Source organism: Thamnophis elegans, chromosome 3 (assembly GCF_009769535.1).
Source record: "Thamnophis elegans isolate rThaEle1 chromosome 3, rThaEle1.pri, whole genome shotgun sequence".
Classification (NCBI taxonomy): Eukaryota; Metazoa; Chordata; class Lepidosauria; order Squamata; family Colubridae; genus Thamnophis; species Thamnophis elegans.
In genome coordinates this window covers 93,671,742-93,687,259 of record NC_045543.1, presented here as the reverse complement: position 1 = coordinate 93,687,259, position 15,518 = coordinate 93,671,742, and the positions used below count along the sequence as shown (strand labels likewise).

Below are 15,518 nucleotides of genomic sequence, written 5' to 3'. Positions count from 1 at the left end.
TAAATGTTTAATCTAAATGGATGGAACAATTTAAGTGCTCATTGGATGATAGTAAATTGCTAATTTTTTTACAATACAGTCAGGTGTTCCAGAACAGATTTTGGGAAATTTGCTCTAGAATTGAAAGGAATCTCATCACAGACAACTGGACAATGAAACTTAAAAAGCACCCAAATGTTTCAGATTCAGACTATAAAAACTTTCCACAAAAAATATTTCATATATTCCAAATGTTACATGTCATATAATAGCATGTATATCACAATTTAAGAATTTTATGTCAAGATGATTCAGTGAACAAGGATTTATATATCTATTTTGAGGAAAAATCCAACCTTTACCAGTAAGTTGAACTACTATTCCTTAGTACAATTAACTTTGGTTCAAATTTGTTTTGGTCCATGTAATATCCCAAGTAGAAATTTGAATTACAACTTTATTTCCAAGTTTGTATAATACCTGCTAATGCAGGTGGTAACAGGCTTGAGTATATGTTCATATGAGCACATCTGTGCTTTCATGTATGTATAAAATAATTCATTTTGATTTCCTAAATGAACATTTTAAAAGAACATTTTCTTGTATGTTCATGAGGTACACAGACAAATCTGGGTAAGGCTCATTTTATGATTTCACCTGAATATTTTTTTTCCACCCCATGTAGCTAGAAACTAGTTTTATAATGGAACACAACATGAAGCATCAAGCTTATGAGCTCAGCCTTTTTTTTTCCTGAGCATATATCATTTTCAATCTGGTATCCAAGTCCAATTCATGGGAAGTGGTTTCTAAACATCTGTAATTCAAAATCTTTCCAACATCTGTAATTGAAACTTTCCAGTTGAGGAAAGGAGGGGGGGGATAAAATGCAAAGCAGTCTGCAGGAAGCACTGGAAATAGGCAAATCTGGTGTTTTAATATTCTAAGCAATGTATTAAAATAGATATACTTTTTGGTTTAAAGTTATTTGCCTGCTAGTTTTAAAAATAGAATCATTTTATATGCAATCAGATTTTAAGCATATATCTGTCCTTTAATGAAGCCTACTACTTTTGTATCTATTAGACAAAAAAAATGAAGCTTTGGTATTTATGGAAACTTCATCTTCCCTACCAATTTGTTCCACAACTAGAGTTCGTTTCTATATTCCTCACAATCAGTATTACACGACTGCATATTAAAGAACTATAAAATTATTCTATAATCCCAGAGGATTTGGACACTAGTACCATTGACTGTTGGTAACAACAAATATTGCAAAAAGATGTTAGAAGACTTCCATGATACTAGGAAGCAATGGGCCTACAGTTTAAACTCTAAACTCTCATTAGACGTGTCTCAATCATGCAATGGAATTGAAAGCAACTCTTTGGATATCTGCCTATGCTAGCACCATTTATATTTCTAAAAAGCACTTTCAAATATTATACTGATTTCCAGTAGTCAATGGAAAAGATATTTATAGAAGTACGTTAACTTCCTTTAGAATTCATTATTCTTTCTATAGAGTACCATTGTCTCACTGGCTTCAAAAGCTGAATAGCTGAATCAAAAAAGTGTTTCATTTTGAAGAAGTTTTTAATGCTTCAGTCAGATTAAAATTCTTTGTATATATTCTGATCCGTCTCATTTTTCAAAAGTGTTTACATCCTATTCAGTTTATAAAATAATTGCATCTCCAAACCTTGGGTATCAGTAAACCAATTTTCTTTCATCCTAGTATCTATAGAAAAAAAAACAAGTTTATTAATAGGAACAGAATGCTGCACAGAAAATTACAAATAACAATTTTAAAAATACAATAACTATTTTAGCTATTAGGAATGTGGTAAATTCCAGTATAGAAATTCAATTTGAATGAGATTTGATTGAGTCATTAGAATTTTTTTAATCAAAACAATTCAATCTGAAAGTTCAAATGATTCTGATTACTGTATATACTCGAGTATAAGCCTAGTTTTTCAGCCCACTTTTTGGGCTGAAAAAAGCCGCCTTGGCTTATACTTGAGTCAGTGAAAAATTTGCCCGAAATGGAGGGGAAAAAGGGGCGGGGCCATGCCGCTGGGTGACACTCGTGAATGGCCCAGTGCCCCTGTGAGTTTCCCCTCCCTCTGTGTCAGTTTGCCGCGCAGCGCGCACCGCACCATCCCCCCTCCTCACGTTCTAATGTAATGCAGGGCTGTCTTACGATTCCCCTTCCTCCCCCTCCTGCCGCTCTGCAACGATGTCCCACCTCCTCCTTGTTATGGCAAGCAGCCACATAGCGATGTCCCACCTCCTCTGGTACAGTGATCCAATGATAGGAATCACTGTGCCGTGTGTCATAGGAGGCGGGACATCGCTCCCGCGGCTGCACGGGACATCATCATCACAGCGGGACATCAGCATCATGAGGTGAGTGAAGTATTTCATTGAATACACCGCTAGTTTACTGTTTTTCTTTGAAATAAATATTCAAAAACATTATTGGTATCTATTTTTATTTTTGAAATTTACCGGTAGCTGCTGCATTTCCCACCCTAGGCTTATACTCGAGTCAATAACTTTTCCAGGTTTTTTTGGTAAAATTAGGTGCCTCGGCTTATATTCGGGTCGGCCTATACTCGAGTATATACGGTATGTACACATTTTTCCAATTAAAACTGATGTTAGCTCAAAAATTCAAACTGGATTATTAATCTGAATTGGATTTCAGTTAATTTGCCTACCCTTGTTAGATAATTGTCTTTTGCTTAAATTGTTTTTATGAAGACTGCAGACAGAAGCACTAAACAGATAGTTCACTATCTGCATTGGCACAAATAAAACGTCCTTCCTAAAAGCAAGGAGTAGTAATATAGTAGCATCTTTTAGGAGCCTTTCAGAGCTGCTTTAAAGGCTATCCTTGCTCATCTGTGCATCCATATACAGATAGTCCTCGACTTACAATCACAATTGAGCCCAGCATTTCTGTTGCTAAATAAGACATTAAATGAGGAGCTCCCCCATTTTACAACCTTGCTTGCCACAGTTGTTAAGTGAATGCAGTTCTTAAGTTAGTATCACAGTTGTTGAGTGAATCTGGCTATGAGTCAGTTGCTAAGCATCTGAATTTTGATCGCTTCACCCTGAGGATGCTGCAATGGCCATAATGCTGAAAAATGGTCATAAATCACTTTTTTCAGACCTGTTGTAACTTTGAATGGTCATTAAGTGAACTGTTGTAAGTCAAGGACTAACTGTACATTCTGCTGGGAACAACAGCACAGACGGGCAGCCTTTGAAATTGAAACAAACCTAAAGAATGCAGCTATTTAAACACTTCTAGGTTTGTGCTAATATGCTTCACCAAGCATTTTTGAATGTTTTTTCCCATACTTAATATCCATCCATGTAAATCTTTGGTAACTAATCTAAGTAGACTGAGAAGACATTTGCTCTTTCCATTTTAAAAAAAATCTGATTCTAAAAGAAGTTTAGCTTCTTTCAAATTAATTTCCAGTGTTTAAACAAATTTTGAGATTTCAAAAATGTCAAATTCTTATAGTTATGCTAATAGAACTGTGACTAACTAGGCACTAACAAGAGCTGCAGCAAAAAAAAGGATGGTTCCTCCAGTGGTTCTGTAAACCAACCACTACCTTCAAACAAATAGTGATTTTTTTCAATTTGTTATTTGACAAATAGTATGTAGCAGCAATATTGACAGATGCCAAATGCTAAATTATTGAATGCAAATTAGAGATTAAAGGGAAACAATATGGAAATTAGCTCTGGAGATATTAAATCAAGTTACATTATAAATCATCTTAGTTACTGAAAGATTAATAGTAAATCTGGGATGTGCAAATGCCATGCTTAGGCAGCTACTTAAATATTCACACAGAAACAATACAAAGTTTGTAGATGTAGGCATGCTGAAAAATGGAAAATACTAAACTACAAGGGTATTCTGTAAGATCATGTATAATTACATGATTTTGAGTGGGAAAGTCAAAGCAGGTCATAACTGAGACAATGATCTATATTTTTAATAGATATGCTACTCTTAAGGATTTGTCAGTGGGAACTAGAAATAAAAGCAGATGTTTGTAAAATTCATGCAGCAGTAGGAAAGTACCAATCCCTTTAAAGTTTCAAAACAGGATTTCTACATTTCACAAACAATCAAATTTGAGTATTATGCTTTGGCAAACAAAATCGAGTCTGGCACTATTCTAGGTTCATTCTAGGCCACTCAATTAAGACAGATTTATGGAAAAAAATGAAAGTTTGGCAATTTCATTTTTATAATGGAATGGATCTAACATGAAACCAAAACAAGTATAAAATACAGGCGGACATAGGCCCAGTTCCAGATATGTGAAATCACAATAACACCGCATAGTACTCTAAAACATGTAGGGGCCTAGAATGTAACACCTAGTTCACCAGGTTCAATCCAAGTCATATCTCTTAAAGCAGATACGTTTCCTTCATAAGTTAACTCACAATGCTGTACGCCCCCAATACGCCATGCCTTTAAGCCCCTTCCTAAAACAACTTCCACCTTATTGGGGACAATAAACATTTTACTTTTAAAATGAGTGTAATTTCCAATCATACGAACTTTTGTGGGGGAGGAGAGGCTTTGGCTAGAAAGTTGTTATTCCCAACCTGGCATCCCTCAGATGCTAGATGACAATTTAATTTGCAAAGTATTTTCTAAAGCAATTATTAAGGAAGGATAATATGAACCATAGCTAGCTCAAAAATATTAGGCCCCTGGTTGGGTGAAAAATTATATTAAGTTCAATGTAGAATTCTCCTTAAAAGAGTAGCCATAGTATGGAAGGAAAAAGTACATAAATCTGTTATAGAAGTAAAGCACATAACTTTAGTTGAACATTGTGTCTGCCAATTTCATTAAAAAAGTACTTTACATACTTCCTGTCATTACAATGCACTTCTACGTTCATGCTACATTTTGCTAGTACTACTGCAAAATACTAGAGAGAAACAAACAAACAAAAACTTACGGGGAAATTGTACACCCAGAGGCATATGCATGATTGCCTGTGTAACGGATATCACAACGTACAATGTTGTTGGAATAGTCTGATTCCGGTACCAAGTAACTAGGGTTGACGCTAACCTACAAAAGAAATAAACACTTTACAGGTTTCATATAATACTAAATCTGTTTGGGTTTTCTAATTAATGAAATGTGATTACCTTTAAAATGTAGTTTCCAGGTTTAACATCTGTAATATCAATCCACTGGCAGTCTATATCAGCGTTGTAGGTATCGTAACAACCAGGACTCAGCCCCTAGAAATGTAATGCTGATTTTTTAAAAAATTGAGATAATCACCATTTAAAAGTATGGTATAATAAGCATATATTACTCGTAGCACAAAGAAATAGTCACTTTTTTCTGTAAAGATTATTGGTCTATTTTATCTAGAGCCTTTAACAGTCTTCAAATACTGGCAGATTTTTCTTCTTTAAGTATTTAAAGTCTAATACTTCCCCATAGCTGGTCTAAAAGCAAACAGTGACATCCATTGGAATAAGCTAGTAAAACAGATGTTTATGTGCTGTCCTCTAACTGCTATTATGTTTGAATACCCTGAATGGATAGCTCCATTTAAGCTACCTATATGGTCTTCACAATTTCCAATTTACAAGGTTCCTTTCTCTACCATGAAATTATTCTAAGTGATATTTTGACTGGTTCTAGGGAAAGTATAATGTTTAGTCACAGACTTTGTGTCACTTGGCAAGAACAGTCTTGGCTATGGAAAGGAAGGCCATGGGTATATTGAATGCTGGCAGCTGAATATATTTTTTAGATTTGGAATCAGGCTGTAGTCTCTAGGAATTGCTGAGAAAAATGCTTCATAAAATGAAGCTATTAAAATGATCATCTTAAAATGAGATGAAGATAAATTCTTTTTTAAAATTCCAAGTATGGTACTATATTTAAGGCTTGATACAATTGGTTACTTATTTGTAATTGTGAGATACATGCTGTAGAGACTAAATATTGTTGGTTGCATTCAGATGTAATATGCTTGTAAGCGGTGCCAATCAAAAGATAGTCAAGGATATTGTTTAAATTTATCATGATGCAATACAGTCCTATCAGCTATGAGAACACTGAAGCAATGCTGCTGAAAAATGTATGAAGGAACAGGAAGATAAGTCTATAGCAAGTCAAAATAAAAGAAGAGAGAATGTAAGTAATTTTCACCTGAAAAGGATCCTAACATAAGAAATCTGAACTATGGTCTATTACCTTCACTATTAATGTTGTTGCTTTTAAATTTTAGGTAATATTGAACATAACTATTAGATTTTTGCAAATATAGATCTGGTTTGATGTAAATGATATAATAAGATGGTCTTTGCTCTTTCTTTCATTCAGCCCCTTACAGTTTTCTTGGCAAGATTTTAGAAGTTGTTTGCCATTGCTAACTTCCTAGGACTGAGATTAAGTGACTGGCCCAAAATCAGTTTATGACTGGCTTTGTGCCTAAAGCAGAACGAGAATTCATTCTCTCCTGGTATCTAGCCTAATGCCTTCATCACTACACCAAACTGGTTCTATAATACTTATTTGTAGTACGTTTTATATTATTATTTGATTATTTAAATTAATATTTAATAAAAATAACATTCATGAAACACTGATAGATAATATTGAGTATATACTGTAAGTAAATAATTCATAATACTAAGGAGAGAAGGATACAAGCTTAAGCTGATGATAATGTTGTTATTTTCTTTAAGCCAATGCACCAAGGAGGTGAGCAAACTATTACAAACTTGAAGTTCATATTAGCAATTTTACTCATTAAAATTAAAGCAATTCTTAACATCCACATCTTTTTTTCAGGCTTATGTGGAAGTTCTTCAGCCCTTGAAGAGCATTCGGAGACTTCAGCTTGTCCAGAATGCAGCCGCGCGAGCGATTGTGGGTGCACCTTGGTACACCCACGTTACACCTATCCTCCGCGAGCTGCACTGGCTGCCTATTGGTCTTCGGATATGCTTCAAGGCACTAGTCGTCACTTATAAAGCCCTTCATGGTATTGGACCTGGGTACTTGAGAGACCGCCTGCTGCCAATTACCTCCAATAGACCAATTAGATCCCACAGATTAGGCCTCCTCCAAATTCCATCCATTGGCCAATGTAGATTGGCGACCACCCGGAGGAGGGCCTTCTCTGTGGCTGCTCCGGCCCTCTAGAACGAGCTCCCCGTGGAAAATCGGACCCTCACCACCCTCCAGGCTTTCCGCATAGCCCTCAAGACCTGGCTGTTCCAACAGGCCTGGGGCTGATGAGTTCCTGTCCCCGCTTGAATGGTGTGTCTGTTGAGTCGCTTTTAAATTGTGGTATTGTCTGTCCATGTCTTTTTTGCCCTATTTGTATCCCCTACCCCCCCCCCCCCCCGACTTGAGTTGTGAGCCACCCTGAGTCCCCTCGGGGAAAAGAGCGGCATAGAAATATAATAAATGCAATTCAATTCAATTCAAGTTTCAAAAAATTGAGTTGCTTAAAACAAATTGCAAAAACAAAGAAAGCTGCTCTTGTGCAGAGTACAATGCACTCAGGGGTAAGTTTCTATACTGCTCGGTACTGGTTTGTTGTACGTGCGTGCTGGTCGTGCGTTGCTGGTGCATGCGCAGTTGACTATTGTTCTGCGCATGTGCAGAAACATGCCGTCAACAGCATAAGAGATCAGCTGAACCGGGAGCAACCCACCTCTGAATGCACTTCTTTCATCCATCATCAATTATCTCTGTTTACCAGTTAAGTCAGTGTTTCTGAATTTCAGCAACTTTAATGCTGGCTGGGGAATTCTGGGAGTTGAAGTTCACCCATCCTAAGTTGCCAATGTTGAAAAACACTCAGCTAAGTAATTATGCAGTCCTATGATTTTTATTTTCATTCTTTATTCTGAGGGAAGATTATCCGGAACTGTTGCTCATTTTTAAGAAAACTTACACTAAGATCACCAGAGCAACTCTTCGTGGATAGCATTCTTTGTACTATTCTATTAAGGATACTGGTAGTCCCTTACTTACTGTATTACTGTAATTAAGCCTGGAATGATGGTCATAAAACATTTTAGTCATAGGTTAGGGCACTCATGACTGGAAGTAGTTTCCAGCCTTTTTTGTGGACATTGTTCAGCAAATACAGTGATCATAAAACAAATGTAGCTGGTAGCCAATGGTTAACTCATTCATCTTAATAGGAGATTTTTGCCGGAAACCGCAAATGTCAGAAACCAGCAAACAATGTTGTAAATCCCAGTCATGTGACCGCAGAATGTTGTGACCAATCATAATGCTGACCCACCCAACATATACTCATGTGATCCTGGGGGCAACAGCGCAACCATTCATGACAGCCGGTTTACTAGTCATAAAGTGAGGATTGTTCTATTTTACACTATTCTATCTGGCAATAGATTAGAAAGATGTTACTCACCATTTCTAAAGGAACTTAAAGGAATTTAAACATTAGTTTTCATTCATTCTATTAACTATTTTCTGGTAGATTAAGCACTTTAAAACTAACTCAAAAGGTATGAAACTGTCCATGATATACTTCTTTGTAATGCAAAGTTTCGTAGTGAGTAGAAATTGATACCTGATATTAATCTAAATTCTATCTAAAATTGTAGTATTAATAATTATACATTACCTGTGTATGGGCTGTACATGCAAATCGCCTATAGTATCCATAGTCACAAGAAGTGTCTTCAAGACAAAAGCTTGCTTTGTGTCCTTCAGCTACTCTACTGTGTGAGCTTGCTTCAAGTAAGTCATAATGACTGAATTCATCCATGCTATGGTAATGTCTGTTAGTAAATTAATAGTCAAAGTTACTTTAACTTATTACACCAGGAATCAACATCTTAATAATAATTTGGGCCAACAAGCCAACAAGGAAAATAATATTTTCCCAAATTTTAAATATCGCAGTATTGGTAAGGTTGGTAAGGCTCAAAAGCTATATTCCGATTTTTGCTAGTGTTTTCATAATAAAAAATAAAGTTAACCATTTTCTTTGCAGTATTTTTACATGCAGATAATTCATATTTACACAGAAAGAAAAGGACTCTACATTAGATACCTTTATCCAGTAATGCCTCCATTACAATATTTAAATGTAATTTATCCTTTCTTTTCAATTAAATTTTGTTAGCATTAAAGTTTATGCAAACATTAAATTAAGATTATTGGTGCCAGTTATTTTTAGTATTCTAGTATTGTCATTTTTACACCCAAATTATGCACCATTTATATATTAAACTCAGCAATTCATTTTGATATCTAAAATACTCCTTTATTGAGCTATAAATCAAAGGAAAATAGTTATTCAGAGAAGATAGGTGAGCTATCATTCCAATCTATTGACAATTTCTTCAGGAATTTCCTGAATTTACATAGTGCAACCCAGGAAAAGACAAAAGAAGCTGTGCAACAAGTGATACGCAGGCAAGTTATTTTGATGTTTTCCACACAACAACAACAAGAAGAGTGGAACAGACAAAAGCAGTAAATAAGAAATGAACATAATTTAAAAGTGCCATATTGAACACTTCACTCACTGATGACAGCTGTGCCATTCCCATGAGTATCGTGGTCGGCTTGGTAAGAAATCTGATGTACCTTGATTTTTCACTCTCTGTGGAAATCTCAGAAGTACTCGGTTATCATAATCTCTAACATCTGATCTGTAAGCTGAGCTGCAAGAATATGCATATGAAAAGACCGAAATTGTTTAACAAGTAGATCTTAGTTTAAAATGTCACATTTATATTGTTATATAATTGAATACATCCTCTTGGAATTCATCAGGTTTCATCAGTGAAAACAGCGGGGAGTTAATCAGGACTAACATAAATCCCATTAATTGCAATGGTCCACCTTAAGCATGACTGACAAGGATTCAACCCAGTGAAAAGCCACTGTTTTTAAGAGTGTAAAGCTGCTAAACAATTTTTATGGAATGTCTATATTAGAAAAATATTGTGCAATTTAATTGATGTTTCTCATGCTTTCTAGATAACAAAGACATGGATATTTTTTTAGTTGAATCAGACTTTCATTTACAGGAAACGTGGAACTACTCTTAGCAGTATAACAATCTCTTCGATATCAGTATTCATAATTTCAAAAATAAAGTTAAGACCATAAAATATTTCCATTTTTATTTCATTCTACATAAAACACAGCCAAATACTATGGTGGACAGATTCATTTGAACACTTTTTTCTAATTTTCTTCCTTTGAATAAAGTCATTGAGCAACTCTGGTTTTCTGTTTCTTTCAGAAATTATGGAATTAAGAACTAAGGAAACATTTCCTTACAAGCTCCAGAACTTGTGATTGCTCCAATACTGAAGGTTTTTAAGGAGAGATTGGGCAACCAGTCCAATTTTTCTACAGATTCTTCTCCTATTATTTCTGTTGTTGACACCCCCCTCCCCCATGATCCTTCACTTTTTTCTTCTCCATCTATTTCAGCAGAATTCATTTGTTTTGTCAATAATTTTTCTGATTAAAAGAAAAACAAAAAAAAATAGCTGAATCGTATGATATTCCTAGTTTTATCTGCAGTTTAATTCCATTTCCATTGAAAATAAAATCCATATAGATTTACAATTATATCCAAGAAAAAGTACCTGCCTCAAGTATACTATTAATCAAATCAAGACTAACATTGCTTTGAATTAGTTTGAGTTATAAAATAAATATTTGGAACTTAGCTCTAAATGTTATTGGGCATTCTTTTACAATTGCTATGGTCAAACATAAATCAAATATGTGTAGGTTGTTAGAGCTCTGTTCATAAATTAGATTGCAACTTCTCTATTGGAAGCAAGTCTTATTCAGTTCAATTGGGCTTAATTTTAAATATCTCTTTTCTGTCCATCTGTCTGTCTATTATTAAGCCTGTGCAAAGGATTCAAAAGCAGTGTTTCACAAATTAAAGCTTTTTAGCGGTTAAGCAGTGACAACTTTTCAAACCTTGTTGTCTCCTTTGGAAACTGTCCTTGGTGTTTCTCATGTGTCTAGGAACTGTAGCTATCTACAGACACATTACCTTTACCAGTTGTGTGTCTCTGCAGATTAAACAGCAAACAACTAGACAGTTTTCAAACTAGCAGTACAAACCTTGTATAGGGCACAGCTACTTCTAAGTTTCAGAGAGATGTGCTTTGCAGGATCCAATCTATGTTGGCCACTGGGACCAAACATTTATTCTTCCAAGGCTTTGGGCTCCTGCTGGAGCCTGTCATCAAGGTAGTTCTTTCTCTCCAGAATATGTACACTGCGGTGTCCTATGCATTGTATTCCTGATTATGTGTAGCTTTTACACATTTGAGGTGTTTAATTCTGTCTATTAAGTCATTTTTGTTTCTCTGTGCCACTGCACCCTGGGCTCTTTTGTACCTGATAGGCTGGTGGTAGATCAGCACTTCTATTGACTGACAAAGGATCCATTTCTCAGGCTATTTTTGTCCCTGCTCACCCAACAATCATTGTACTTGCGAAATTGAATGTTCATTGTTCATTACGATGTGAGGCTACCAACGAGACCTGAACTCATTGGTAGCCTCACACTGCAGTGAGCAAGGACATGCATTTAATTTCACAGCTACTATGAATATTGGGTGAACAGGGACAAAAAAGTCAGTGAAATGATTGAAGCCTGAGAACTCAACAGTCCATTATCAACTTGGAAGAGTAAATCGGTCCTGGAGACTGACTTAGATTGCATCTTGCAACATTATTCTGGGACACATATATTTACCTTCATTCATAAGACATGCTTCGGTCTGAAGGACCTCTGAAAGCTTTGCTGATTCCTAGTATCATGTATTATCATAGCTTTATCCTAATGCATGTTTATGAAAGCCCCACTGCATTTAATGTAACTTACTTCCACATGTATGCATTCGATCACAGGTTCATTATGAAATGAACTGCAATGATTGTTATTTGGTATCTGATTATCAATTAATCTAGATGCTGAAAAGCAATGAGTTAAAAAACAGATTAGAGTAGGGAGATAGCTGATAAATAAGTGCAAATTACAATAATCAAACAGCAATTTTAAAATTACTTTCTTCTGCTGTGTACACAGCAATGTGCTCAATAAAGGCCTTCTTTTCAAAAATTAATAAAGCTCTGGGTTAATGAAAAACAGATCTTGGTAAGAAAATAATTCTTAAACAATCAAAGCATGGAAACCTTATGTAGCTTGGTCATCAAGCTTTCAGCAGACATTGATAAAAACAGCATGTTTTATGAATTGAAATAGTAAAGGAATTTTCTCCATTGCTTAAATTCTACTGAAATCATGTCTATTCCCCTCTTGTTAAGTTACCAGTGCAATTCAAAATCTTTTATAATGTACCCTGGGCACAAAACAATAATGATCAAACAATATGTGCCTCAGAATGTTAATTCTTTTATAAACCTGTATTCTAAAGTTTGGCCTTCTTCAATCTAATGCTCTCCAAATATATAAGGATTACTAGAATAGTAATATCAGTAAATGAGTAATAGTTAGTCAACCTAGTGAAAGATTGAGATACTGGGAGTTGTACTCCCCCAAAATCTTTAGGGAAAGCCTGCAACTTATTCAATAATCTTTCCATCCAACAGGTATTAAAGGAGAATATGAAATCAAAGCCATCCCTGTACTTACCTAGCTAGACAATTCTCTTCAGCAGCACACCTCAGGTTGTACATGGACGTCTTTTGGACATAAGTGGCTGCTTGGATGTAATAAGGATCTGGCACCAAATCTGGCAACCCTGCAGTGCATCAAATCACACACAAATATACACAAAATAGATCAGGCCCAGAAAACATCTACAAATTTTAATCTTGGAAAAGGCAGCCAAAGCTGCAGTTTCTAGTCATGGTGTGACAAATGGGAACCCCATACTGTACACAGTCATTTATTAAGACCAAAAATAACTTTTTCAGACGATCAAAAGAAACATTAAAATAAAATGTGTCTTCCAGATTGGAACTATTATACCACATGATCCTGTAAAATATTTTTCTTAAGTATCATAAAGGCATTTTCCTCATAAGGCCACCAGCTGAGGAAAACAATAAGTTGCCAGATACCAGAAATATGTCCAGAACAATAAATTATGTTTGTTGTCTAAGGCAACAATATTCTCAAACAAAAGGCTGTGAATATCCAGTAAGCTAAAGGTAAAGGCTCCCCTCGTTCCTGACTCTAGGGGGCAGTGTTCATCTTCGTTTCAAAGCTGAAGGGCGAGTGCTGTCCGAAGACATCTCCGTGACCATGTGGCTGGTATGACTAAACGGCAAAGGCGCATGGAACGCTGTTACCTTCCTATCAAAGGTGGTTCCTATTTTTCTACTTGCATTTTTATATGCTATCGAATTGCTAGGTTGGCAGAAGCTGGGACAAGTTACGTGGCGGTAGGGATTCGAACTGCCCACCTTTCTGATAGACAAAGTAGGCTAGATTAACTAAATTACAACAAAAACATGAGCCTCAAAATGAAGCCAACAACAGCCTATCTTGAATTTGAGTGTTCTCTAGGAGACCTACATTTCTACTTTTCAAGTTTGGTTCAGTCCCATCGCTGAACCTTCCAGATAGCAGCACTTGAAATAATACAAGTATCCTTGACCAGCATACCTATAAAGTTTTCTTCTTGCCAGGGAATAGTCACATTTAAAGTCAAGGGCAAGCTGATTAAGTTCTAATAAATGTATATGCAAAAAGGACTAGAATTCATCTAAGAAAATGATCCACTCCTAATAATTAATACTTTTCTCCCTTATAAATTCCACTTCCGAAGAGTTGCTGCTCTATTAGAATGAGTCCTCTCTCTAGCCCCCAGCATCCTGATGTTTTGCATTACTTTACTCTCAACATCTTATATTTTAGCGCAAAATCCCGACCGACTACCGGGCGAGACTTGGAACTAGATGGTGATCGGAGGATGTGGGGCTGGTCGAGGTGAAATCCCGCAGGCTGCCGAGAAGGGAGGGACTTGCCACGCGGCTGGGTTGGATCTGGGGGTGGGGGTAGGAGCTCGCTTTTTGGAGGGACACCGTTACAGACTCTGACGGCTAATTCGGTATCTGCGTGCAGAATATTTAAAAACTTCCTTAGAACAGACGCGCAATTTTTCACCCCGTTCCTTTTAAGCTGCGGGCGACCGCAAGGCAAGGCAAGCCTGCCCCGTCGCCTGTTGTGTCTGGTTGAAATGCGCGCCCTTACCGTATTGAAAATAGCCGGTGCCGTACCCCGGCCGGTAGCGGCCTCTCTGTCGGGGCCGCTCATAGGTGTCGTGGTAGTTATAATAAGGGTTGTCGTCCGTATACTTGTATGGGTTGTACGGGTCGTCGCCCACCATGACGTCTCCGCGGGGCGGCTGCCGGAGATTGCTTAGAGAAAAGCCAGTCCCATTGCCCGTCCTGGCGGTGGCGCTCTCCGCGGGGTTCCCTTGCGGTCCTCCTCGGCCCCTTCCCGTGCCATTTCTGTCGGATGATTGCTCGTAGCCGGCTTGAAACCAGTACTGCGCCTCCGGTTTTCGGGTGGCAGTGGCGCCTCCGCCTGTAGCGGTTCCCGGCGCCCTGCGAGGAGCAGTGTCGTTGCCCCTGAGGAGCAAAACGTGGCCGCCTTGCGCGGGCTCCTGGCTGAGCCTACGCCGCGCGGGTTGATACTGGGAGCCGACGCTAAGGAGGCGGTACACCTGCCCGTTGTTCTCCCATTGAATCCGCTGCCTCCACACAGCGGGAGGAAGGGGTGGTGGATTCCTCGGTGGCATCCCGTCCGCCGGCAGCCACAGCAGGCAACTCCAAAAGAAACACGCTTGCAGCTGGGCAAGGCCCAGGAGAAGCGGAGTCCGGGAATGGAGACGCATGGCGACGGCGTGGGTCTCTCACAAGCGAGCGGGACCTCTACTCGACGACGCTGCAGGACTGGGGAAGGGGAGCTCGCTCAAAGGTCCCTTTCCAACTCTCTTATTCTGTTAGGTTAAAAGAAACACTTGGCGGCTTTCCTCTTTCTCTTTTCCCAGCTGCCGACTTCCGACTTACTTTGCGCAAAGCGAGGGACTCCCCGTCGTTCTCTTTCTTTTCCTCCCAGTGCTCTCTTTTGCAGGGAGATGGGTTTGGGGAGGAGGAGCAGCCTTCGCCTCGTCCTCGCTTTCGCTGAAGTCTGGAATGAAGCAGTGGGAGAGAGGGAGAGAATTGGAGGAAGGGCGGAAAGGGGGAGGAGATGAGGGATTTCAAAGTTTCTGGCACATTTGCAAAGTTACACAAGCCCATTCTGGCAGACGGATTCTCTATTTGTTCACGTAATGCCATTGGAAACGTGCAAGCCCGATCGTTCCTCTCCCTCTCTGGTTTTCCATCTTTCCCCCCAACCTTATTTCCCTCGGTCGGGAGAAGCCCAAGAAGACAAAACAGCAATCGAGTGCCACTCTGGGTATTTAGGAGTCTCTCTCTGCAATCGGCACGCGTCTAGGGT

General features: G+C 38.0%; 1 protein-coding gene across 2 annotated transcripts; it reads right to left on the bottom strand.

Moving 5' to 3' along the window:
• Positions 1 to 643: 643 nt before the first annotated feature.
• On the bottom strand, positions 644 to 15,194 carry LOX (lysyl oxidase). Of its 2 annotated transcripts, XM_032212436.1 has the most exons (7): positions 14,265 to 15,194; positions 12,699 to 12,807; positions 9,589 to 9,726; positions 8,679 to 8,835; positions 5,194 to 5,289; positions 4,998 to 5,113; positions 644 to 1,723 (listed from the first exon to the last, which is right to left on the bottom strand). In XM_032212436.1, the coding sequence occupies exons 1-7, from the start codon at positions 14,908 to 14,910 to the stop codon at positions 1,717 to 1,719; spliced, it is 1,269 nt and encodes a 422-aa protein (XP_032068327.1). In that variant the 5' UTR covers positions 14,911 to 15,194; the 3' UTR covers positions 644 to 1,716. The 2 variants fall into 2 exon arrangements, with proteins under 2 accessions (XP_032068327.1, XP_032068328.1); XM_032212437.1 differs by lacking the exon at positions 644 to 1,723 and having other exon boundaries at positions 4,994 to 5,113.
• Positions 15,195 to 15,518: the final 324 nt, after the last annotated feature.